This window comes from Erinaceus europaeus, chromosome 4 (assembly GCF_950295315.1).
Source record: "Erinaceus europaeus chromosome 4, mEriEur2.1, whole genome shotgun sequence".
NCBI lineage: Eukaryota > Metazoa > Chordata > Mammalia > Eulipotyphla > Erinaceidae > Erinaceus > Erinaceus europaeus.
The window spans coordinates 85,589,297-85,615,394 of record NC_080165.1 but is presented as its reverse complement, the minus strand read 5'-3'; the positions used below and the strand labels follow the sequence as shown (position 1 = coordinate 85,615,394).

The window sequence follows — 26,098 nt, the reverse complement described above, 5'->3', positions numbered from 1 at the left end:
TTGTACTGAAGAATGGTTATTCTTTTTATTATTGTTATTATTATTTTGCAAAACTGGGGCCATCTCTTCACCACTCCAACTCCTGGGCTGGCCTTTTTAATCAGACAGAACCAGAGGGAGAAACACCACAGCACCAAAACTTCCTCTGGTGTCATGACACTCCTAGGTAGTACCAGGACCTGAATCAAGGCTATGTGCGTGGCAGGCATACACCCTACCTGGTGATCTGTCTCTCAGTCCAAGAATTGTTATTTTAGGGTAATGTTCTTTACTTTTTTTCAGTCATGATTATAGGGATCTTTCTCCATCTACTGCCACTAACTCAGCTTCTCACCTTCTCTTACCAGGAATATTACAGTAAAATTCCGTAAAATTTCCCATTTTGTAGTCTCTACCCTTTCTGGTAATTTCTCTATATTGCTTTCTTTCTCAAATGTAAACTAGATGATATGAATTTTTTTTGTGTAGAACATTTTTATGGTTCTTTATTGCCTCTACAGAACACTGGGTACATTGTTTTCCATGATGCACTTTTCTTTTGTTATATTTGAAAATCCTCCCACTTCATTTTCATCTATCCATGAATAGTTTAAATATATATTAAGTGATTCTGATATTCAGTTCATCTTATGATCATGAGTAAGTAGAGAACTCTCATTCCTAATTCTGATGTTAGAATTTTCATTTTCAATTCTATCATTTTTGCTTTCATGAGTTGCATACTTTCATTATAATGGCGATAGTCACCCTGCGTATACACACACACACACACACACACACACACACACCATATGGTACCTCTGGGTTCTCTTTGTAGCCATTACTACTTAATAAAGTCTTAGAATTAATTATTACTACCATTTAAGGTAAGCTTAAGTGCTCTTTATCTTTTTTCATACTGGGTATGCTGCTTTCATTAATATGAACTGAGTAAAACATCCTTGTGATGTAATAATTTGACATTTTTTTTTAAGTTTGTACTTTAAAAAAAGTCTTTATTATCTTTATTTGTTGTATAGAGGCAGTCAGAAATTGAGAAGAAATGGGGAGATGAAGGAAAGAGATGGAGAGACACTTGCAACCCTGTCTCACCACTTGTGAAGCTTTACCCCTGCAGGTGGGGACTGTGGGCTTGAACCTGGGTCCTTGTGCACTGTAGTGTGTGTATTCCACCAGGTACGACACTGCTGCCCCCTGCCTCTAATTTGACATTGTTTACTAAATAAGTATAGCTTAGGGTTCATTTTACTATTTATGGGCAACTTTGTATTTACTCATCTACTTTATCTGACTAATCTCCTTGGATGGTTGCTATTACTTTGTAGAGTAGGAAGCTAAAGTTTGTAGACAGTGACATAGAACCTCCTAGTTGAGTGATGGCATTTCCATGGGATTATCCTGCCACCTTGCCATCTTCTTTTATATACTTGTCAAAATTGCAGTTGCTGTGTACACTTGAGTATGGCTCATTAAATTTATACTTAAAATTTTTTTTATTATTTATTTTCCCTTTTGTTGCCCTTGTTGTTTTACTGTTATTGTTGTTGTAATTATTATTGTTGTTGTCGTCGTCCTTGTTGGATAGGACAGAGAGAGGAGGGGAAGACGGGGGAGAGAAAGAATGACACCTGCAGACCTGCTTCACCGCTTGTGAAACGACTCTCCTGCAGGTGGGGAGCTGGGGGCTTGAACCAGGATCCTTATGCTGGTTCTTGTGCTTCACGCCATGTGCACTTAGCAAGCTGTGCTACCGCCCAACCCCCTAAATTTATGCTTTATTAAAATATATCATTTGATTTATTCAATAATCACTTAATGTACTCTATATAATTACTTAATATATCAATGAGTTTCTCAGACCTGGCATTATTCATGCCATTTTACAAATGAGGAAAGTTCATATCAGGATTATTAAATGAGTTGCTTTTGCTTACTGAACTAGTGATTTAAAAAACAAAAAGCCAGGCTAAGTTTTTATACTACTAAGTTTGCTAATGTTTCTATAACTCCATGCTGCATCCTTGCTCCACTGTAAAATATATTTTGGGAATTCCACTGAAACAATTCTGTGGCTAAGTTATATTAGAAATATAAAATACCCAAATTAGCAACTATTGATTTAACTTAATTCATGGCATAGGAAACTATACAAAACTATTATAAAAGGAATGGATGGGATCCAGTGATATTTTATTTGTCAGAAATTTGTTACTCAAGGGGGAAATAATACCAGAAGCAAGAGAATCTGTATTTTAAGGTATGAAATTATTGACTTATGTCTTCCTGCCATTTTCTCATCCTGTTCTCAGTAACTCTGAGACCTTTTTTTTTTTTTTTTAGTTTATTTATAAAATGGAAATATTGACAATAAGATCAGGGGGGTACAACTCCACACAATTCCCACCACTAGAACTCCATATCCCATCCCATCCCTTGAAAATGTTCCTATTCTTTATCCCTCTGGGAGCATGGACCCATGATCATTATGGGGTACAGAAGGTAGAAGGTCTGGCTTCTGTAATTGCTTCCCCACTGAACATGCATATTAGCAGGTCAATCTATACTCCCAGCCCAGTCTCTCTCCCTACTGGGGCAGGGCTCCAAGACACATTGGTGGGGTCATTTGCCCAGGAAAGTCAGGTTGGCATCATGGTAGCGTCTGCAACTTGGTGGCTGAATAAGCATTAAGATATAAAGCAGAACAACTTGTTAAATAATCAGGTACCTAAAGGTAAAAATATAGCAGATGAAATTTGGGATCTCTGTTTTGGAAAAAGCTAGTAGGTCTATTTTAGGTATATTCCAAGTGGCCCATGGCTTTACTAGTTTTTGCCTGAGCCTGACAGCTAGCATGCAGGTGGACCCAAGGTATTATCTGGGGAGATGGTGTCAGAGTTAGAAATAGAAAGCTGGATCAGGCCAGAGAGTAGCTCCCAAACATAGGAAACATATATAAGTATTGTTAACTATAAACGCCATCGATTTGATCTGAGGCCCTCGTCACAGGAACCTGTGTAACCTCTGCATCCCTGAAGGTCTGAGCTCACTCTGAGCCCATTCTTAACCCTTGGAGGGGAGATAACTAAACTCAGTTTTTTAGCCAGTGACCACAGTATTTCCACATGTATTGTTATTTTGCTTCATAATTAAAACTCATTGTTCAACTGTATTAATGGTTTATAGAAATAACAGTATTTCTAGAGAGAGTCTTGTGTAGACATTGTAGAGCACACAAATCTATGCCTAGCAGGCACAGTCTGGAGTTATTTATGATAGTAATGGCAATGCTCCAGAGTTTCCCTTTAGTTATAGAGCCTGTATAATCTATGGTTTGATTATGGTTTTCTATGTAATCCAGCAGCTGTTTTTCACTGTCACATCTATATGTCTGCATCTGAATTAGTATTTCTCTTGTTGGCTATGGTGATGAAAAATTTTAAAGATGAATAGCTTTAAAGTAGTATATGCAAAGTTATATTTATTAATTTATAAATAATACAACAGGGAATTTTATTATAGGAAGAAGATGGCATAATATAGCAAGCAGAATTGGAAGTCAAAAGGCTTGAGTCCTAAAGCAATGAGATTCTAAAAAGAGATTTATTATTTACTTTGCCTTTCCCCTCCATCCTCCTCCCTACTTCTTTTTCTTCTGCCACTGCCCAGCCTTCGTTGCTTCAGGCTGAATTCTCTAGATAGAGACAGACAGAGAAGAAAAGATACCATAGCACTGAAGCTTCCAGTGTGGTGGGGACTGGGCTTGAACCTGGTCATTCGACTAGCTAAGCAAACATATTATCCAAGTGTGCTATTCAGTATTTTGCTATGGGCACCACTCAGCTTTTGAGCTTGTGTATGCAAGTATTTTTCTCTACCATTGTGCTACCCCCTAGCCTTGCACTGATAGTTTGTTTCTTGACCTAACAAGATTCTAACTCCTCTGAGCCTCAGTTTCCTCATTTGTCAAATGTAAAATAAAAATAAATAAAAAACCTCTCTCAGGGTTCTTGTCAGAGTGAAACTAGAGGACCACAGAATATAAAATATAAAGGCTCTTTGCACATGTAAAGTGCTGTTCATATATTATTCATTTTAGTAAACAGTTATTACTGTAGGCAGGTCCTTTAACAGAAAATATTTTCAGTTCAGACCTGTCAACACTATAAGGGAGGCATCATTATCTCCACTTGACAGATACGTAACCAGGGATATGGAATGAGTAAGTAGCTTTCTCAAGGACCTGCTTTCAGTAAATGATGTGTCCGGATTTAAATATTACTTCTTTGCTTTGCTACCATGCTGCTATTAAAGAATAAATAGAAATTGGAACTTTAACAACAACTTGCATTGATGCCCTCAGATATAGAGATGGTACCCTCGATTAGAGAACCAGACTATTATTTTGTGTTATTTTGGGGTAAGCTTTTTAAAATATGTTCTATTAAATTCTTATATGATACTTGGCTATATTTTCTTTCCCCTAAAGTTTTTTTTTTTTTTTTTTTTTTTTTTGCTGCCTCCAGGGTTATTGCTGAGGCTCAGTGCCTGCACTATGAATCCACTGCTCCTACAGGCCATTTTTTCCATTTTGTTGCCCTTATTGTTACTGTTATTATTGTTGTTGTTCTTGCAGTTGTTGTTGTGGGTAGGACAGAGAGAAACCAAGAGAGGAGTGCAGACGGGGAGAGAAAGACACCTACAGGCCTGCTTCACTGCTTGTGAAGCGACCCCACTGTATAGGTGGGGAGCGAGGGGCTCGAACTGAGATCCTTAGGCCAGTCCTTGTGCTTTGCACCATGTGTGCTTAACCCGTTGCACTACCACCTGGCCCCTCCCCTAAAGTTTTTTTTATGGAAAATGTTTTAACATTCTAAAACTTTCCTTTTTATCAGAATGAAAACCTCCTTTGAGTGGCTGGGGAAATTGCTTACCTATTAAGTATAGTAGTAACATTGAACTTGTATGTCTGACATTACCAGTTTTATCCTTGACATAGCATGTACCAGAATGGTGCTCTGTTTTGTCTGTCTCTTTCTCTCTGTCTCATGTGAAACTTTCTGTCATTGTAATATATAAATTGAATCTTAAAAAAACAAAGCAAAACAAAAAACTATTAAAACACTCCTTTGATGTGATTCAAAATGCTTCACAAATCCTATTTTAATATTTCTTTTCTTTATTTTTAGTCATTCCTACACTGGTCAAGATTACAGTGCACAGGGAAATACTGGGAAGATTTCCTTAGATCAAATCGACTCGGTAAGTGTCACTTTCTTTTCAGTCTAGATCTCAGCAATGGAAATAACACAGATATTCTTCAACCAAGAACAATTTTTAGGTTGGGAGATGGGAGAGAATGTTAAGTCATTGCTTCTCAACATTTTTAAAGGGTATTTCATGTGCTATACTTAGAATTTTGTTTTCAAACATAAGAAAACCATACTTAATTAGAAAATTGTAGTACCATAAAAACTGAATTTAATCAGTAATTCCAAAGGGGGATTCTTCACAGTGATAACTAATGATATTTATGTTTTTATACTTAAGACCATAAACATTTAGAAAATAAGAAATGCAAATGCTAAGTATATCAGCTTTCTATGACTACTTAAAAGATCACAGACAAGATACCTTAGACAACAAAAATGTTCTTTCTCAGAGTTCTGGAGGCTAGTATTCCAACATAAAACTGATGGCAAGTCTCAATTCTTTTGATGCCTTTCTCTGTGATTTCTAGATGATTATCACCTGTCTTCTCACACTTTTGCTGTACATATGCCGTCTTTGGTATCTCTATTAGAACAGTTGTCATGTTGGAATAGGTTCCCTCTCTCATATCCTCGTTTACTCTTAATTACCTCTTGTAGGGCCAGTTTTGTGGTAATTGATTTCTTTAGCTGCTGTCTGAAAGACTCTCTTCACTCCTCCAACTTGATAATCTAGCAGGGCAGGGTATTCATGAGCAGAGATATTTTTCATTCAGAACTGAATATATTCACCCAGTCTTTTTAAGCCTTTAGTGTTTCTGTTGAAAAAGTATGAATGCTCTTGTAGGGGTTTCTGCATTTCTTCTGCTTTTTGAAAATTGCTCTCTACCTTTGATCTTTGTCAAGTTAATGATTGTGTGCCCCCAGCAAACTTATAATTAGATTCATTTCCTTTGAAACTCTTAGAATTTCCCATCTCCTTCAATTTGTGCAAATTCTTGACTAATAGTACGTTGAATGAAAGGTACTTTTTCTTCTGGCTGTGATGAAAATATTCTTTCTCTTGATATTGTTCCATAACTCTCCTATATTTATTTTATTTGCTTTTTTCCTCCTCCTTCTCCTCCTCTTCTTCCTTTTCCTCCTTCTTTTGCTAGAATTTTCTTGATAGTTTCCTCTTCCTATTTCCCAGCTCACTACACTCATCTTTGACTTCTGTCTTTCTATAGTACTTTTTTAAAAGCTTATCTACTTATATTTATCTCTTTGATTTCTGTTATGACTTCTCTTATACTACTTCTGACTTTATTGATGTTTTCTTCTATTGAACTTCTCATTTTAGTGAGCATTCTGAGGACCATAGTTGCTGTCCTCTTTAGTAGTTTTAAGTAGGTATATTGAATTTGGAATTTTCTCCTTGAGGTTGTCTTGGTCCAACAGTACTGGTAATTTCTTCTGTTGTCATCACTGTCACTGCTGCCGCCTCCTCCTCCCCGACTCCCCTTCCTCTTTTTCTTCCTCCTCTCCCTCCTCATTTTATTGGGGTATTAATGGTTTACAGTACAATTGACACATGGGTACAATCTCTCATCTCCCCATGATAGGTGTCTTCAAAACACTCTCGCTTCCCAACTTAGGTCATTTTCTACCATCATGCACCAGGACATCAAAGCCCCCTCCCTGCCTTCCTTCCCCAGGATCATTATTATCTTTGGTGTTCCGTAAGGACCTGTGACCAGGGGTCTATGTGTGTGTAGCAACCACAATTTGGACTTGCTAGTGTTCAGCAGTTACTATTGGTATGGAAACATCATGATGCTTTTTCATAGAAAAACAAAAGAATATGTCATGACTTTCCCAACAACCCAACAGATTGCCTAGGTGGGGATTTAGGTCTGACATGTGACTAGGACTTTTGTTTGGATACTGACAGTGCTGTGGGTACTCTGGGTCTCTGGATCTGACACAACACAGATTCTAACAAGTTGTGAACCAGGAATCCTCCCACTGGGTCTGTTACAGGACACAGTTGCAGTATGACTGTGTTAGTGCTCAGGCATTCTTCCTTCAGTGGGTGGTTGGGGAAAGCTGTTTTCATGACTCAGCCTTATAGAGCTCTTCTGTGAGCAGTAGTTACATAAAAAGACTTATTTTCTTGGTTAAGTCTTTTCCCTGTGTCCTACTTCCTGATTGTTGAGACTTCTTGCCTCTTGCTGTAGAAAGTTTCTGTGCATGCTTTCTTGTGTGTGTGTGTATTTATTGGTTTGCTTTAGCTTGTTATCCTTTGTTCTATCATTTGTGTTACTTTATTGGCCTCTGCAGCATACTGGAAATTCACCCCATGCCCTGATCTTGTGATTCCTTCAGTATCTGCAGTGATTTTTCTATTCCATCAGAGCCTATATTTTCTAATTATATTATTTGCATTACTGCCAAAGCCTCTTTATTCTTCCCACTTTCTTCCCTGCTTACATGAATCTCCTCACCACATAATAGTCAGAGTTTTCCTTATCTGATAGTGTCGGTCTTCTTGTCAAAACCCTATATGATGTTTTTAGGACATTTAAACTAAAACCCTGGACTCATTATTCCAACCTCTAAATCCATATGTGTTTGTCATTTTAACCTCTTCTGCTTTATTCTGACTCATTTATTATGTTCTTCTTGCTTTCACTTGAGCCTACCAAGTTCATTTCTCTTTAGGGTCTTTGCTCTGACTTTCTGTCAGTTCCATATTTTTTTGATTGGAATTCTGTGTAAATTGTATCTTAGCTGGATTATCATCTCAGAGAGTCTTTGCTGACCTTGCAAGGTAAAGTACTCCTCTCATATTCACGGTTGATCCCATAACTATTTTATTTCCAGGGCCTTTGGAATCAGACATGATTTATTTTAACATTTATTCTCAGCTTTCTTTCAGTAGAGGGTGAGTCATTTTGAGAATATAGCTCTTTACTTTAGCAGTGTTTGATAAGTATTTGACAACTGAATGAATAAAAAGTAATCAGGAAATTATTATATCAAAGGAGATGAAAGTCAAACTGGACCTTGACAAGTGGTTGGCTTTGACTAAATGACATACAAAGAATGTACTAGACAAACAGTGGCTTTAGAAAAATTGAGAAGGTACAAAATAAAACTGCAGTCATGGAGTCCAGGTGACTGGAACAAAGGGTTTATATTGGTGTAGCAACACACTGTCCCTCCCCCTTTAGAGTCTTCCGCTGACTATTATTTATGTCTATATTGGAGTCTCATTATATAACTTATTACATGGATTTAATAAAGTAATAGAAATTCCTGGTCCTTTTCTTCACTTAATTGAAAGGGAAAAATACATTTTCATATTCTTGTTTTCCATACCTCCTGCCAATAAATATTTTTTCTGTCAACTGTAATTGAAAAGTAGTTGAATTTTAAAGGAATGTTACATGTTTATGTTGAATATTGATAAATATATTTTTTATTTAATTTATTATTGGATAGAGACACAGAGAAATTTAGTGGGTAGGGATGGAAGGAGGGAGAGAAGGAGGTAGGGAGAAAAACTTGCAGCACTATTTCACCACGTGTGGAGCTTTCCCCTTGTGGGTGGGGACCAGGGGTTTGAACTTAGGTCGTTTTGCACTGTAACCTGTTCTCGCAACTAAGTATGCCACTGCTTGGCCCCCTTCATTCTTCCTTATAAGGAAAGCATTAAAAAATTTCCATTTTCAATCTAGTTATTCAGACTTCAATTTTCCCGTGGCATCATGACTAAAAAGCTTATTTTCATGTGTCCATTTTTGTCTCTTTATAATAATAACAAAGCTATTTTTTCTTAAACATAGATGTAATTAAAAAATATCAGTACTCAGGGTCAGGTGGTGGGTATACCTGGTTAAGTGCACACATTACAGTGCACAAGGACACGGATTCAAGCCCCTGGTTGCCACCTGCAGGCCAAGCTTTACGATTGGTGAAGGAAGGCTGCAGGTGTCTCTCTGTCTCTCTTCCTATCTCTCCCATCCTCTCAATTTCTCTCTGTTTGTGTCCAATAAATAATAATAATAATAATAACAAAAGACTTAAAAATAAAATTAAACAAATTAGTGTTAATATATTGGTTGTGCTGTAATAAAGCTTTACAAGATGTTACCATTTGGGAAACCATATATGATATCTCCTTATATTAGTTCTTAGAGCTGTATGTTAATAGTTATCTTAATAGAAATATTTAATTAGAAATTGAAAAATAAATAAGTGAAATAAATTTCAATATATTTTATTAAACCAAATACTCAAAAATATTATCATTACACATGTAATCATTAGAAAATACTAACAAGTGGCATTTTCTTTTTAATTTATTTTTTATTTAAGAAAGGATAAATTAACAAAATCATAGGGTAGGAGGGGTACAACTCCACACAATTCCCACCACCCAATCTCCATATCCCATCCCCTCCCCTGATAGCTTTCCCATTCTCTATCCCTTTGGGAGCATGGACCCAGGGTCGTTGTGGGTTGCAGAAGGTGGGAGGTCTGGCTTCTGTAATTGCTTCCCCGCTGAACATGGACGTTGACTGGTCGGTCCATACGCCCAGTCTGCCTCTCTCTTTCCCTAGTAGGGTGGGTCTCTGGGGAAGCGGAGCTTCAGGATACATTGGTGGGGTCTTCAGTCCAGGGAAGCCTGGCCAGCATCCTGATGGCATCTGGAACCTGGTGGCTGAAAAGAGAGTTAACATACAAAGCCAAACAAATTGTTGAGCAATCATGGACCCAAAGGTTGGAATAGTGGAGAGGAAGTGTTGGGGGGGGTACTCACTGCAAACTCTAGTGTATTTCTGCTTTCAGGTATATATTTTGCAATAGTTTATGGATACGTGTGAACATATACTCTCTCTCACAGAACCTGGTCTATATCTAGGTTTTGGGACTTTGTTAGAAAGTGATCCACCTGGGATAGAATTAGAGACTGCTATGAAAAGAAAGGTCTCACCCAAGTAATGAAGCTGAAGGGTTGTCATTCCACACGTGAAGTCTCTGGACACAGTCTGAGCTGAAGCATGTTGAGGTGGCAATCGTTGTGTGGATTAGGTTGCGATCGGCTGATGCAATATTATTTGATATGGATTGGGAGAGGCATGCGGGAAAGTAGGCCCTATCCTAAGGTTCCAGGACTGGGGGAAATACAGGCTCTATAGTGGAGATGTGGGGTTCCTGCTGTCTTAGGGTTCAAAAAGACAATGGATAGTTAATCACAATGGATAGTTAATCACATTATTTGGTAATTGGGTTAACTTGGAAAAGTCCTTTTGTTAGGGTTTGCTGTATCTTGTAAATAGCTGTGCTATTGGTTGGCTCTGATCTACTTGGTCTAGGCTTTTGAGAGAGTCCGCATATCAAATACACAGCCTATATATTAAAAAGACTCAGTCTGTGTTTTAAAAACTTCAAGACATACAATTAATTTTCCCCTATCATATTAATTAACTAGTGATTTATATGACTACACTTTACTAGGAGTGTACATAAACACCATTCCCACCACCAAAAGACTGTGTCGCATCTCACCCACCCACCTCCACCCCCCACTGGCCCAGTAAGCCGCATGTCTACCCCTCACCACAGGGTTTTTACCTTGGTGCCCTACTTTCAATTTAGTCAGATCCTGCTTTTAGTTTCCCTTTCAGATCTTCTTTCTCAACTTCTGTTGATGAGTGGGATCATTCCATACTCATCTTTATCTTTCTGACTTAGCTCACTTAACATAATTCCTTCTAGCTCCATCCACAATGGGTCAGAGAAGGTGGATTCATTGTTCTTGATAGCTGTATAATATTCCATTATATATATATATATATATATATATATATATATATGTGTGTATATATATGTGTGTGTATATATATATACCACAGCTTTCTTAGCCACTCATCTGTTGTTGGGCACCTGGGTTGCTTCCAGGTTTTAGCTATTATGAATTGTGCTGCTATAACATAGGAGTACACACCTCTTTTTGGTTGGGTGTTATGGAGTCCTTGGGGTATAACCCCAGGAGAGGAATTACTGGATCATATGGAAGGTCCATGTCTAGCCTTGTGAGAGTTTTCCAGACTGCTCTCCACAGAGGCTGGACCAATTTACATTCCCACCAGCAATGCAAAAGGGTTCCTCTGTCCCCACAGCCTCTTCAGCATTTGTTGCTGCTGTCCTTTTTGATGTATGCCATTCTTACAGGAATGAGGTGGTATCTCATTGTTGTCTTAATTTGCATTTCTCTGACAATCAGTGACCTGGAGCAGTTTTTCATATGTTTGTTAGCCTTTTGGATCTCCTCTGAGGTGAATGTTTTGTTCATATCCTCTGCCCATTTTTGGATGGGGTCATTTGCTTTTTTGTTGAGCTCTTTATATATTTTGGTGATTAGTTTCTTGTCTGATGTATGGCATGTGAAGATCTTCTCCCATTCTGTGAGGGGTCTCTTTGTTTGTTTAATAGTTTCTTTGGATGTGTAGAAGCTTTTCAATTTGATGTAGTCCCACTGGTTTGTTTCAGCTTTAGTCGTTCTTGCAATTGGGTTTGTTTCATCAAAGATGTCCTTCAGGTGTAGGTGGGAAAGTGTTTACCAATGTTTTCCTCTAAGTATTTGATTGTTTCTGGTCTAACATCCCAGTCTTTAATTCATTTGGAGTTGATTTTTGTTTCTGGTGTGATAGAGTGGTTCAACTTCATTCTTCTGCATGTTTCAACCCAGTTTTCCCAGCACCATTTATTGAAGAGAGCCTCCTTCTTCCATTTAATGCTTTGGGCCCCCTTATCAAAGATTAGATGTCCATAGGTATGGGGATTTATTTCTGGGCTTTCAATTATGTTCCACTGGTCTGTGTGCCTATTTTTGTTCCAGTCCCATGCTGTTTTGATGATGATGGCTTTATAATATAGTTTGAGATCTGGGATTGTGATGCCTCCATTTCTGTTTCTTTTCCTTAAGATGGTTTTGGCAATTCTAGGTGTTTTCTTGTTCCAGATAAATGATTGTAGTGTTTGTTCTATTAAAGAAGCTTGGTGGAACTTTGATGGGTATTGCATTAAATTTGTATATGGCTCTGGGGAGAATACTCATTTTGATGATATTTATTCTTCCAATCCATGAGCATGGATTGTCTTTCCATTTCTTGGTATCAGTTTCTATTTCCTTGAGTAGCAACTCATAGTTTTCAGTATACAAGTCTTTCACTTCTTTGGTCAACTTTATTCCTAGGTATTTGATTGATTTTGCTGAAACAGTAAATGGGAGTGATTTCTGGATGTCTTCTTCTTCAGATGTAGTGTTTGCATAAAGAAATGCCACTGATTTTTGTCCATTGATTTTGTAGCCTGACACCTTGCTATATTGCCTAATAACTTCCAGTAGTTTTCTGCTGGATTCTTTAGGTTTTTCTATGTATACTATCATATCATCTGCAAATAGTGAGAGCTTGACTTTTTCCCTTCCAATCTGTATTCCTTTGATTTCTTTCTCTTGCCTGATTGCTATGGCAAGAACTTCCAATACTATGGTGACAGTTGACAGCCCTGTCTAGACCCCGATCTGAGGGGGGAATGCTTACTGTTTCTGTCCATTGAGTATGATGTTGGCTGTAGGTTTGCTATATATGGGTTCCACTATGTTGAGGAATTTCCCTTCTATTCCCATTTTTTGTAGAGTTTTGAGCATGAATGGGTGTTGGATTTTGTCAAAGGATTTCTCTGCATCTATTGAGATATGGTTGTGGTTTTTGGCTTTGCTTTTATTGATGTGGTGAATGACATTGATTAACTTACGGATGTTGAACCAGCCTTGCATTCCTAGGATGAATCACACTTGGTCGTGATGAACAATCTTTTTGATGTGCTGTTGTATCCGGTTGGCCAAGATCTTGTTTAATATTTTGGCATGCATGTTCATCAGAGATATTGGTCTGTATTTTTCCTTTTTTGTTGTGTCCAAGTGGCATTTGTTTATAATAACAATAAGCAATAAGACCTCTTTATGGTTTTTGTTTTTATTGTAATTCAACTGTATTAGCAACAAATATTCTGAGAGACTTGATAAATCTGCCACACATAACCCAAAACTTTTCTCTCTCTCTCTCTCGTTCTCTCTCTCTCTCTCTAATAGCTTTCTACCAAATCCTTCCCACCTTGCATGCGCCAGTTACACAAAGCCTTGCGGGAAAACCACCATCTTCGTCATGGAGGCCGAATGCAGTATGGCCTCTTCCTGAAGGGCATTGGCTTAACACTGGAACAGGCATTGCAGTTCTGGAAACAAGAATTTATCAGAGGAAACATGGATGCAGACAAGGTAATTTCAAAAATTAGATTAATAACTGAAGTTTAGACTTCGAACTAAAGAGTGTGATTTTAGTATGCCTCTAAAATGTAACTGAAAATTCTGAGAGATACATGTCTACAATTTTCTTTTCTCTTCCCCCCCCTCACTGTATGGATGAAAAATGGCTGAGGAGTGGTGAAATTGTGCATGTAGGAAGCCCAACTACTGGAAACAAGCAAAAATAGAGTAAGATTGAAAAGGAGGTGTGTAAAGTAATGCTTAAGTTAAGTTTTTCCCTTTGTAGGCATTTGCCAGTAATCATAAGACTAAACTTGCTTTATGAGTTGCAATAATATAATGTGATATATGATACTATATGTTACCTGTACATATATTATTTCCATACATGTATATATTTTATCATTTTTCAAGCTGTATACTATAGAGAAAAAGGTGAAAGCAATTTAAAACATTTCCTTGTATTATTCAGAATCTTTCTTGGAACATTTTTAGGTATTCATTAAGCACTATAATCCTGAGGAACTAACTTCTAAATATATCAGTAGCAGTTACATTTCCTTTTGCTTTATTTTTTTCACTATTATTCCTTATGTCTTTTTATTTGCTGTAGTATATAATATTTTATTCTGGGAATAGAGTTTCTTGTTACTTGTATGTGTGACACTGATCCTAAGTAAGATTTTTTAATTGTTTAGTTTTTTTGCTTCTCCTTTGGAAGGATAAATTATAGAATAAAAATATTTACTAGTTAAATTTAATAATCCTGCTTTATCAAGTTTCAGCAGAACTGGTTTCTCCCTAAACCTCTCTTCTTGACTTCCAGATAACCAGCTACCATATGTCTGTGTTTTCATATGATCTTATCCCTGTGTATTCACTTTCTTAATGTCATATCCTCTTCTTATAAGGACACCAATTATCTTGTATTAGATTCTTTTATGACCTCACTTAACTCTTATTACTTCCTTAATAGCCATGTCTGCAAATAAAATCACACTGAGTGTTAGACGTCTATCTATGAATTTTAGGAAGAGGTTCCATTTTTTTTTAATGTTAAAAACCTCACGTTCTATAGATTCCTTTTTAAAAACTAGCCTTTTTGATAACTGTCCATAAATCTTGATATTTATCACTTACTGGGATTTTCTTTAAACACAGTATAGATTTTTTTCATTAGGTCTCTGTATACCTACTTTTTTCTTCTTTTTCTTTTATAGGACAGAGAGAAACTGAGAGGGGAGGGGGAAATAAAGAGGAAGAGAGAAAGAGCACCTGCAGTGCTACCTCACAATTTGTGAAAAGAAAATTTCCCTCTGGAGGTAGAGACTGGGATTTAAACCATGGTCCTTGCACATAATAATGTATGCCACTGCTCCACTTGGCCTAGGTACATTTTTTAAAAAATAATTTTCTGGTTATAGAAAATAAACAAAATACAGAATAAATATTCCTGCCATTTTTCTTTTCAGAAATATCAACATTTTAGTAGATATCATGTTATAGCCATTCTTATAACATAATATATTATGGTAATTTCTCCATGTTTAGTAATTTTTGAAAATAACAGAGTAGGTGCATGACAACTTTTGGCAGGGATAATCATTCCTCTGTTATTGGCCATTTTGCTGTATATGGTTTGACTTTATCATGAATGTTACTTCAGCTTATATCCTTAGCGTATAAATACTGATTGTATCCTCTGTATGTATGTGCCAGGGAATAACACTACCCAGTGGAAAGCTATAGACAGTTTTAAAGTTTTGATGCTTACTCTGAAATGACTGGAAATATTTTTAAATCAATTTCCCTTTATCTGTGTGACAACTCTGCTATAAGTATCATCAATAAATATCACTTAAAATGCTTGTACGTGACTTTACTAGGTCCTTTTAGTTGTTGAGATACATTGGGTTGTTGGAAAAGTCACAGTACACTTTCACATAGAAAAAATGTGGAGACTTTTCTGACAACCCATTAGTTAACATATATTACTTACTTACATTACACTACTTTCAGGTATATAACATAATGATACAAGTTTAATACTTGTACATATTAAGGTATGATCAATACATTAAGTCTAGCTAACATCATTACCACACAGTTACAATTTATTTTCTTGTTATGATAAGTTTTTTAAGTACTCTTTTTAGTGTATTTGTATATAGTACATTAATATATAAATTATCTATGGTACTTTCATATGTAACACATTTACGTGCATATAGCCCTCTGTCTTTTTAAAAGGTGTAATTTTTCTCTCTAGTACTTTTCCAATCTTTCCTACTATTTCTTTTCCTATTGTTCTTATCTATAATACCTTGAGAATTTTTTTAAACCAGCTTAATCAGAATATGTTCCCCCCCCAAATATCTAGGTTCCTTGTGACCCATTCAAGTTTACATATAAAACTAGTAACCACAGAGGAGGGGGATTGATTCAACATTTAAACTCATGCCTTGACTTTCAGATAGCCACCTTATATCTTTGTTTTCATAAGATCTTTTCCCTGTGTATTCTTCTTATAATGACACCAGTTATCTTGTATTAGACTCAAGAAGAGAGGTTTAGGGAGAAACCAATTCTGCTAAAATTTTGATCCTGGATTTTCAGCCTCTAGATTGAAGAAAAATAAATTTGTTTTTTTTTTTTTAAAACATGCCTAATTTGTGGTATTTTATAATGATAAACCTAGGAAGGAAAGAAGGAAGATAGATAATGAAGCAAAGCACTGCTCTTTCATTTTATGCAATCCAGGATGAACCCAGAAAACTAATATATGACTTAATAAAGCATTATTATTAAATTAAATTAGTAAATACTTTTATTCTATGATTTCTCTTTCCAAAGGAGAAGTGGAAAGAGACTGTGACTAAGCAAGCATTTTAGCTTGCTTTGTGCTATAAACTAAGAAAGGAGGTAAGTGAAAGAAGTGAAAATTTGCCCCGAATATTAGCCTTTTGACTTATACTCCTCTTCTTGGCCTTCTTTTCTGTGTGTGTCTGAATTATGTATCAGTGTCATCATGCTTGTTCATTTTCAGCTATTGTGCTTGCAAAATTTTTGTATGGCATTTTAACTTTACCAAAGTTAGATTTCTTAAAACTTTATTGTAAATGAAAATCAGTGATTTTTTTTTACTTTTCTGTATATCATCTAGTAGTCCATAATTTTACTAATTTATTGCCACTTACTGCAAGTACATTATTTTGACAAAAAAGATTATAAGTGGAATTGAGACTGTGATTGTCTAGTGTTCTGTAGTTAGAGTCTGTATTTGTAAATACATGTTCTTTTTGTAGATAATCTAGCCTATTTGCTCAGTATAATGTGCAAGTAAAAGCATTCTTAAGAGGTATAGAAACTTGATGACATGGGAGTCAGGTGGTATAGCGCAGCAGGTTAAGCACAGGTGGTGCAAAGCACTAAGCGCAAGGACTGGCGTAAGAATCCTGTTTCGAGTCCCTGGCTCCCCACCTGCAGGGGAGGGGAGCTTCACAAGCTGTGAAGCAGGTCTGCAGGTGACTTTCTCTCCCCCCTCTGTCTTCCCCTCCGTCCTCCATTTCTCTCTGTCCTATCCAACAATGATGACAACAATAATAACTACAACAATAAAACAAAAACGACAACAAAAGGGAATAAATATATATATATATTTATAAAGAAAATTGATGACAAAATTCTCCTTATAAAACAAGATTATGGGAACTGTAAAATTAACATTTTTTTCATAGCTCTCCAATTAGTGGACTTTGGTATTGAATCCAGGAAAGAACTTGAGCAATTCTATTGAATAGCTTATTTCCTGATAGTACAAAGATAATGTGGTGATATAATCAGATTTGTGACAGTATGGAAAACCTTTGGTCTCAAGCATGAGGTCCCAAGGTCAGTTCCTTGCATTGCATGTTCCAAAGTGATACTCTCCTGCTTTCTCTCTCTCTACCCCCCTCCCCTATCAATGCATCTAAAAAGTTACCCTCCCCCAGTGTTTTTTTGAACAAATGAGCTGGTAGCAGCACCTGTAGGTTCCAATAAGAAACAGTTTTTAATGAATTTTAGTAAGAATTTTCATCTATTGTTATTTCTCAGATTAACAGATGTGATTTCATTCTCTTTATGCTCATATCCTCACTGATTTTGTGTGGGATGCATTACTTTGCTCCTTTGAACAAAAATTATAGGTAACTAGCAATTTTAGAAGTAACAGAATAGGATGTGATATTTCTTTTTTTTTTTAATATTTATTCCCCTTTGTTGCCCTTGTTGTTTTATTGTTGTAGTTATTGTTGTTGTTATTAATGACGTTGTTGTTGAATAGGACAGAGAGAAATGGAGAGAGGAGGGGAAGACAGAGAGGAGGAGAGAAAGATAGACACCTGCAGACCTGCTTCACCGCCTGTGAAGCGACTCCCCTGCAGGTGGGGAGCCGGGGTTCGAACCGGGATCCTTATGCCGGTCCTTTTGCTTTGCGACCTGCGCTTAACCCGCTGCGCTTCAGCCCGACTCCCAGGATGTGATATTTCTTAAGGTTTTTAAATTGTAACCCTTTGCTATTACTCCTTAAAATTTTTTATTTTTTATTTTTTAATGAGAGGTCTAGGAAGATAGAAAGAATCACACATTATTTTGGTACATGTGCTGCTGGGGATCAAACTCAGGAATTCATGCTTGAGAGTTCAGTGGTTTCTCTACGGTGCTACCTCGTGGACCACTCTTTATTATTTCTTGATTTATACTGTCTACAGTGCAATGTTTATTTTCTCTTAATTCCTTTGTAAAAATTAAGGTGTTCTTTACTGACTACCTAGTTCATGTCTTTCTTTCTCTGAATGACCCTCCCTTATGTTTTCTGGCACTTATTATCTATTTTTTAAAAATATTTTAAATATTTTTCTTAGTCTGTAGTTAGTGGTGCAGGGAAGTTTGTTATCTGTATTGTGTACAGTATTGTGACCTAATACTGTATTGATGTTTTTACTGTCATTTATAAATATTAAAGTAGCATGATCTGAAGTTATTTTATTAAGGGTAGGCAATTTGTGCTATAGTCTACCAATTTGCTTTTCTTTCATTAACATTTTTGATTAATAGTAATGTGTTTGTGGAAGCAGCTGAAGTTTCTGATGCTCATGGTTAGTTATTTTATCCAGAATTTAGTGTACTGTGGGGGAGACAGCATAATAGTTATGCAAACAGACTCTCATGTCTGAGGCTCCAAGGTCCCAGGGTCAATCCGACAATCACTATAAACCAGAGTTGAGCAGTCCTATGGCTAAAACAAAAAAAATTAATCAGATTAAGTCTGTCCCATGAGGCATATAAAGAGTAGCTACTTATGCCATAAATATTCAAAGTTATTAAGTTTGGTTTGTTGATTTTTCTTTAAAGAAATTATTTTCAGACACTCATACCCACTATAGCAGATTTTTAATAATATACCGATAGCATTTTATCTAGCTTTTGGTTGTTTGTCTCCAGATTATGATTTTATAATTCTGTGCACTTATAAGTACATTATATTTCAATCATTTGTCTGTAAGAGAGAATGAAGACTGTATAAAAAATAGACTATCTTGCCTTTTTTTTGTTTATGTTGTATGTTTGTTTTGTTATGAGCTGCATGTTTAGATATTAGAGCAGTGCTGAATTCAACAGGCACTCACTAAATGTTTACTTATCACTTGCACCACCATAAGCCAAAGCTGAGCATTGCATTGGAGTGTCTTTCTGTGCCTTTCTCTCTGTACCTCTCTCATTAAAATAAAATAAATATTTTTTATAATAACAAAGCTAAGATTGACTCTTAACAAATAGACAGCCAATTACCACCATTATTTAATGCTCAGAAATACAACATATGCTCAATTATAAGACTTAGATTTAATGCATTTGTCAAATAGTTTTTGAAGGTTTTACTTATGAGGGGTGAGGAGATAAACCAGAACTCCATTCCAGTACTTGGAGCACTAGGGATTGAACCCAGAGCCTCAGTGTGTAAATCCTGTACTCTGCCAACAGAGGTATTCTGCTTGTTCAAAATATAAAGGAATGTGCATTCATGTGTGTGCATGTTCTATCTACTTTGCATCTGTTATTGAACTGACTTGTTTGTTCACCATGAACAGGTGCTATTCTGAATACACTGCAATAAAATAAATGGGTCCTACCCACTCCATTGGAAATTGCAGTAGTTCTCCCAAGGTCACTGGTATGGGCTGAATCTACAACTATATCTATTTTCCCACCCACCCCCATTTTTTTCAACTGTCCTGTCTTCACTCTCTTTCCAGTTCACCCCTATATCTGTTACTACTTCCAAGTGTCTTTCCTTTTTGCCTCTCCTCTCTCAGATAAACAAAACCGTACCTGGGTTCCTCTGGTGTTTTCCAGATTCACTTCCCTTTCACTAATATTATAAAAACAAGATTCCTGGTGACAAGTGGTTTGGGTACTGGTGGAATTGGGGTACAGGTCTCTCTGGTTTACTTCCGTTTCGGAATATGAACCAAAATTCTTTTTTGGGAGAGGTGCAAAAGATGGGAATTTTAGCTTCTCTAGTGCTTTTTCATTGGACATGGGCATTGGCAGTTTGCTCCATAGCCCCAATCTTCCTTTATCTTTCCCTAGTGGGGTAGGGCTCTAGGGAGGTGGGGTACCAGGAAGCATTGGTGAGATTGTCTGATGGGTCAGTATTTTCAAGGGAAATTTGAAAACAAAGTGTAGTTGTTCTTACAGTTGGTGAAAACTTGAACCTGAAAAGTATATACTTTTATATAAGCATAAATAAGCATAATTGTGACTTGAAATGAGTCTGCATACATAAACTTTTGCATGATGTGTGTGTGTGTCTGTGTCTGTGTGTGTGTGTGTGTGTGTGTGTGTGTCTCTGTGTGTGTGCCCTGTTTGAAGTGGTATTATTGGATAAGTAATTGCTACCTTGATTCAGGCCAGCTGTATAGGCTCAATTAAAAACTGATATGTGTGTGTGTACATATATTTATATATGTGTAAATAAACACATAAATAAGTAAAAACATATGCATATATATTGTAATATCATGATTTTGTGCATAAACTTTCATTGTTTAATGAATCTGGGATGTTAGGAAAGAAAGATTACTGACCAAAAAGAAAATAGTATGAACAAAATTTTTACTTGTTTCAAATTGACCTTTCTAAATAAGAATTTCTTTTTTTTAAATTTTTTTAAATAAGAATTTATCATATGGACCAACATTGATTAGTTACAAAAAACCCTTTGGTTTAAATTTTTAATCATATTTGAGAGATGCAAGTAGCTAGCTAATGTAGAGTAAGGCAATTACTAGAGTAGATCATGATACATAGGGTACTTGAAAATTAATTGATCTATTGATACAATTTGAAGGAAGTGAACAAGATTAATAGGTAAAGAGAAGAACACATAAAAATGAGGAGTGGGGAGTCGGGCGGTAGCACAGATGGTTAAACGCATGTGATGCAAAGCACAAGGACCAGCTTAAGGACCATAGTTTGAGCTCCCCGCTCCCCACCAAAATGGGAGTGGCTTCATAAGCTGTGAAGCAGATCTGCAGGTGTCTTTTTCTCCTACTCTCTGTCTTCCCCTACCCTATCCATTTCTCTCTGTCCTATCCAACAGTGATGATATCAGTAACAACAATAATAACTACAACAATGATAAAAAAAAGCAACAAAAGGGAAAATAAATATTAAAAAATAAAAATAAAGAGGAGTGAAGGATAGGCAAAGCATTGTTCACTCATGACTGGGTTTTTTTCATCATTTACTATTTTATTTGTTATTCAGTTGCTGTTCTATATTTTATGAGTAGTTTAAGGATGGTGGTGATTTTTATTTTTTCTTTTAATACTTCCTTCCTTTCTTTGTCTTATTTTATTTTTTAAATTAGGCTTCAACATTGTAGGATTACAGGGTACACTTCTACATCACACTCACCACCAAAGTTCCATCTTTATTTTATTTTTTTTTTAATTGTCACATTTGTTTTCTTTATCTCTATATTTTTCTCTTTTTTTTCTATTTTTTTTTAATTGGGGAGTTAATGTTTTACATTCAACAGTAAGTACAATGGTTTATACATGCATAACATTCCCCAGTTTCCCATATAACATTACAACCCCCACTAGGTCCTCTGACTCCTTCTTGGACCTGTATTTTCCCCACCCACCCACCCCAGAGTCTTTTACATTGGTGTGATATGCCAATTCCATTTCAGGTTCTACTTGTGTTTTCTTTTCTAATCTTGTTTTTCAACTTCGGCCTGAGAGTGAGATCATCCCATATTCATCTTTCTGTTTCTGACTTATTTCACTCAACATGATTTTTTCAAGGTCCATCCAAGATCGGCTGAAAACGGTGAAGTCACCATTTTTTACAGCTGAGTAGTATTCCATTGTGTATATAGACCACAACTTGCTCAGCCACTCATCTGTTGTTGGACACCTGCGTTGCTTCCAGGTTTTGGCTATTACAAATTGTGCTGCCAAGAACATATGTGTACACAGATCTTTTTGGATGGATATGTTGGGTTCCTTAGGCTATATGCCCAGGAGAGGAATTGCAGGATCATAGGGTAGGTCCATTTCTAGGCTTCTGAGAGTTCTCCAGACTGTTCTCCACAGAGGCTGGACCAATTGACATTCCCACCAGCAGTGCAGGAGGGTTCCTTTGACCCCTCACCCTCTCCAGCATTTGCTGCTGTTACCTTTTCTGATGTATGACATTCTCACAGGAGTGAAGTGGTATATCATTGTTGTCTTTATTTGCATTTCTCTGACAGTCAGAGACTTGGAGCATTTTTTCATGTGTTTCTCGGCCTTTTGGATCTCTTCTGAGGTGAATATTCTGTCTATGTCCTCCCCTCATTTTTGGATGGGGTTATTTGTTGTCTTGTTGTTGAGTTTGGCAAGCTCTTTATATATGTTAGTTATTAAACTCTTGTCTGATGTATGGCATGTAAAGATCTTCTCCCATTCTGTGAGGGAACTCTTGGTTTGGGTAGTGGTTTCTTTTGCTGTGAAGAAGCTTTTTAATTTGATGTAGTCCCATAGGTTTATACTTGCCTTAGTCTTCTTTGTAATTGGATTCGTTTTATTGAAGATGTCTTTAAAATTTATGCGAAAAAGAGTTCTGCCAATATTTTCCTCTAAGTATCTGATAGTTTGTGGTCTAACATCCAAGTCCTTGATCCACTTGGAATTTACTTTTGTATTTGGTGAAATACAGTGGTTCAGTTTGATTCTTCTGCATGTTTCAACCCATTGTTTCCAACACCATTTGTTAGACTCTGGTTTCCCCATTTAATAGTCTGAGCCCCTTTGTTAAAGATTAGATGTCCATAGGTGTGGGGACTCACTTCTGGGCTCTCAATTCTATTCCACTCGTCAGTGTGTCTATTCATGTTCCAGTACCAAGCAATTTTGATGACAATGGCTCTATAATACAATTTGAGATCTAGGAGTGTGATGCCTCCAGTTCTGTTCCTTTTTCTCAAAATTGTTTTGGCAATTCTAGGTCTTTTCTGGTTCCAGATAAACATTTGTAGCATTTTTTCTATTCTCCTAAAAAATGTATTAGTTTAATTCCACTGTGGTCTGAGAAGATGCTTGGGATGATTTCAATGCTCTTGAATTTGCTGATGTTATCTTTGTGGCCTAACATATGGTCTATCCTTGAGAATGACCCATGTGGATTTGAGTAAAATGTGTATTCCAGTTTCTTGGGATGAATGACTCTGAAAATGTCAATAGTTCTAGTTTATCTATCTTTTCATTTAGCTCCCTGATGTCGTTATTGATTTTCTGCCTGGATGATCTGTCAAGTGTGGTGTTGAAGTTCCCTGCTATGAATGTTTTGCTACTATTATATTGCTGTAGCTCTTTCAGTAGACGTTTGATGTATTTAGATGGCTTCTCATTGGGCGCATAGATGTTAATGATTGTTAAGTCCTCTTGATTGACTGATCCTCTGAGCATTAAGTAGTGTCCATTCCTATCTTTTTAATCTTTATTTATTTTAAAGTCTATCATGTCAGATATGAGAATAGCTGTTCCTGCCCTTTTTTGTAGGCCATTAGCTTGTATGATAGTTTTCTATCTTTTCACTTTGTCTGTGTTTGTCTTTTTGAGTTAGGTGGGTTTCCTGTAGACAGCATATTGTTGGGTTGTGTTTTCTGATCCATCTTCCTACTCTGTGTCTTTTAATAGGTGAATTCAGGCCATTGACATTTATTGATATCAAAGATTGAAGATATTTTAACGCCATTCTTGTAGAGTTTTCGAGTGTTCTGGTATATGTCCTATTTATGATAGTCTGACTGTTTATAGAAGACCTTTCAGAACTTCTTTCAGGGTACGCTTGGTGATAGTTGATTCCTTCAACTGTTGCTTGTCTGAGAAGGTTTTGATGCCTCCCTCTAGTCTGAATGATAGTCTAGCAGGATATAGTATTCTTGGTTGAAAGCCTTTCTCATTGAGAACTCGATAGATATCTTGCCATTCTCTTCTGGCCTGTAGTGTTTGTGTGGATAAGTCTGCTACTAATCTTATGGGTTTTCCTCTGTAGGTGACTCTTTTTCTCTTGCAGCATTCAGGATCCTTTCTTTATCCTTATTCCTTTCCATTCTAAAAATGATGTGTTTTGGTGTCTTTAAGTCTGGGATAATTCTGTTTGGTACCCTCTGGACTTCTTGAATCTTTATGTCTTTGATATTGTCTAGACTAGAGAAGTTTTCAGCTATTATGACCTGAAGAATGCTTTCTTCCTCTCTCTCTCTTTCTTCTTCTGGTAAGCCAATAATGCGTATATTGTTTCTTTTGAAGTCATCCCATAGGTCTCTGTTGTTGTTTTCAGCATCTCTTAATCTCTTTTTGAGATCTCTTACTTCTTTTTTAGTTGTCTCTAATTCATCCTCTATCTTGCTAATTCTGTCTTCAGCCTCATTGATTCTATTCTCTCTGCCCTCTACTGTTTTCTGGAGTTCATCTATTTTGTTTCCCTGTTCTGATACTGTTTTAGCTTGTTCAGCTAGTTGTGTTCTTAGCTCAGCTATTTCAGCTTTCACCTCTCTAATAACCTTGAGATATTTAGTGTTTTCTTCCAGAGTCTCATTTGTTGTTCCTGTATTTCTAACTACAATTCTTTCAAACTCTTTACTCACTCCTGTGATTATTTCCTTAGCTAATGTTTGGATGTTGAACTTGTTATTTTGTGCTTCACCCTTTGGGGGCTTTTAGCTGGACTGTTGTCCTGGTTAGTTTCTCCAATATTTCTTCTTGTTGGTTTACCCATTTTATATATTATGTTATAAGTTCCCTCTCTTAGTACTTTTCAAATTACTGATCACTATTTCCTGGATTGACTGGTGTCTAAGTAAGTTAATTAAAGGGTTCACAGTGGTGGAAGTTAACAGTTGTTTTAATCCCTGAGTTTGAGCTCAGTGATTTAAAAGCCTCTTTTTTTTCTCTGTAGGCTATGGGAGCCTCAGGGCTTCTAAACTCTAAGTAGGCTTCGCTTCTTAGCTTCATCACTGACTCCTGACCAAGAGATAAGGCAGGGTGTGGCAGAGATAGTCCAGTGGTTATGCAAAGAGACATTCACAGCCCCACAGCTATGCCACTGAGGTTTAGGTCTTCTCCTGAGTTTCCTGGTTAGATCTCTGTCCCCAGGTGTCCCTCCCTGCCGCTGCTTCAGATTCTGAGGGCAGTAGCAATGGAGACTCAGAGTTGCACTTGGTGAGTCTCCAGGGAGTCTTCTCCTCCCTTCAGCTGTCCCCTTGTTGTTGGAACAGACTGGAGGTGGTGTCTCAACTGGTAAACCGCCGGACTGTTACTAGCCTCTTAGTCTCTCCCATGGCTCCTCTCTGTCACAAGCCACGTGTGTTTGCACTCACCGGTAATTTGGTGGGTTCCTGTAGTCGTTCTATTCCTGTCTTGTTTCAGTCCCAGGTGGTCTCCTTTGGTATTCCTAGTTTATCCGGGAGAGGAGAGTCCATCTTTATTTTTAAATCTCTGCTTTCAGACTTCTTGAATTTTATCTTCTTGAATATTTGGATAGTTTTTACTTGGTTGCATACTGTACTAGACGATAAGGGGTTTTATGATTGAAACATCAACTATTTCCAAGAGAACATTTTGTTGCTGTGAATGAGCTTATGACAAACTAATTGCTTTAGGGTATTTCATACTCCCCAAACATTGGTTTTATAACATAGGGATTTTATTCTCCCATTTAATTTTATGAGTATAAATATTTATACCATTGCTATCACTTTTAAAATAAAACCTTTTCAGTGATTTTTGTCTTTTGGGGCTGGGAGTGTTATGTTGCCTAATAGCAGTTTTTGGACTTGTGAATGAATATGCAGGATATATTAAAAGGGTTGAGTGTCTTTGATTCCTTAAATAATTTCCCAGATTCCTGGAATAAATAAATGCACCTATGCTTTCTGCAAATAAATATGTTTAATTAGTCATAGTAAAGGTCTGTTTTGTAATTATAATTTACATAGCAGTCTGCCTGGGGAGAGGGAAACCTTTCTGTGTAA

At 36.7% G+C, this 26,098-nt stretch overlaps 1 protein-coding gene across 1 annotated transcript in view; it reads left to right on the top strand.

Annotated features, from left to right (window-relative positions):
* PRIM2 (DNA primase subunit 2) overlaps positions 1–26,098 on the top strand; it is a 292,554-nt gene that overhangs the window by 174,886 nt on the left and 91,570 nt on the right. The window contains exons 9-10 of the mRNA XM_007536606.3: positions 5,187–5,259; positions 13,354–13,539. Of these exons, the coding sequence (XP_007536668.2) occupies positions 5,187–5,259; positions 13,354–13,539 (259 nt within the window). The remainder of the gene's footprint in view (positions 1–5,186; positions 5,260–13,353; positions 13,540–26,098) is intronic.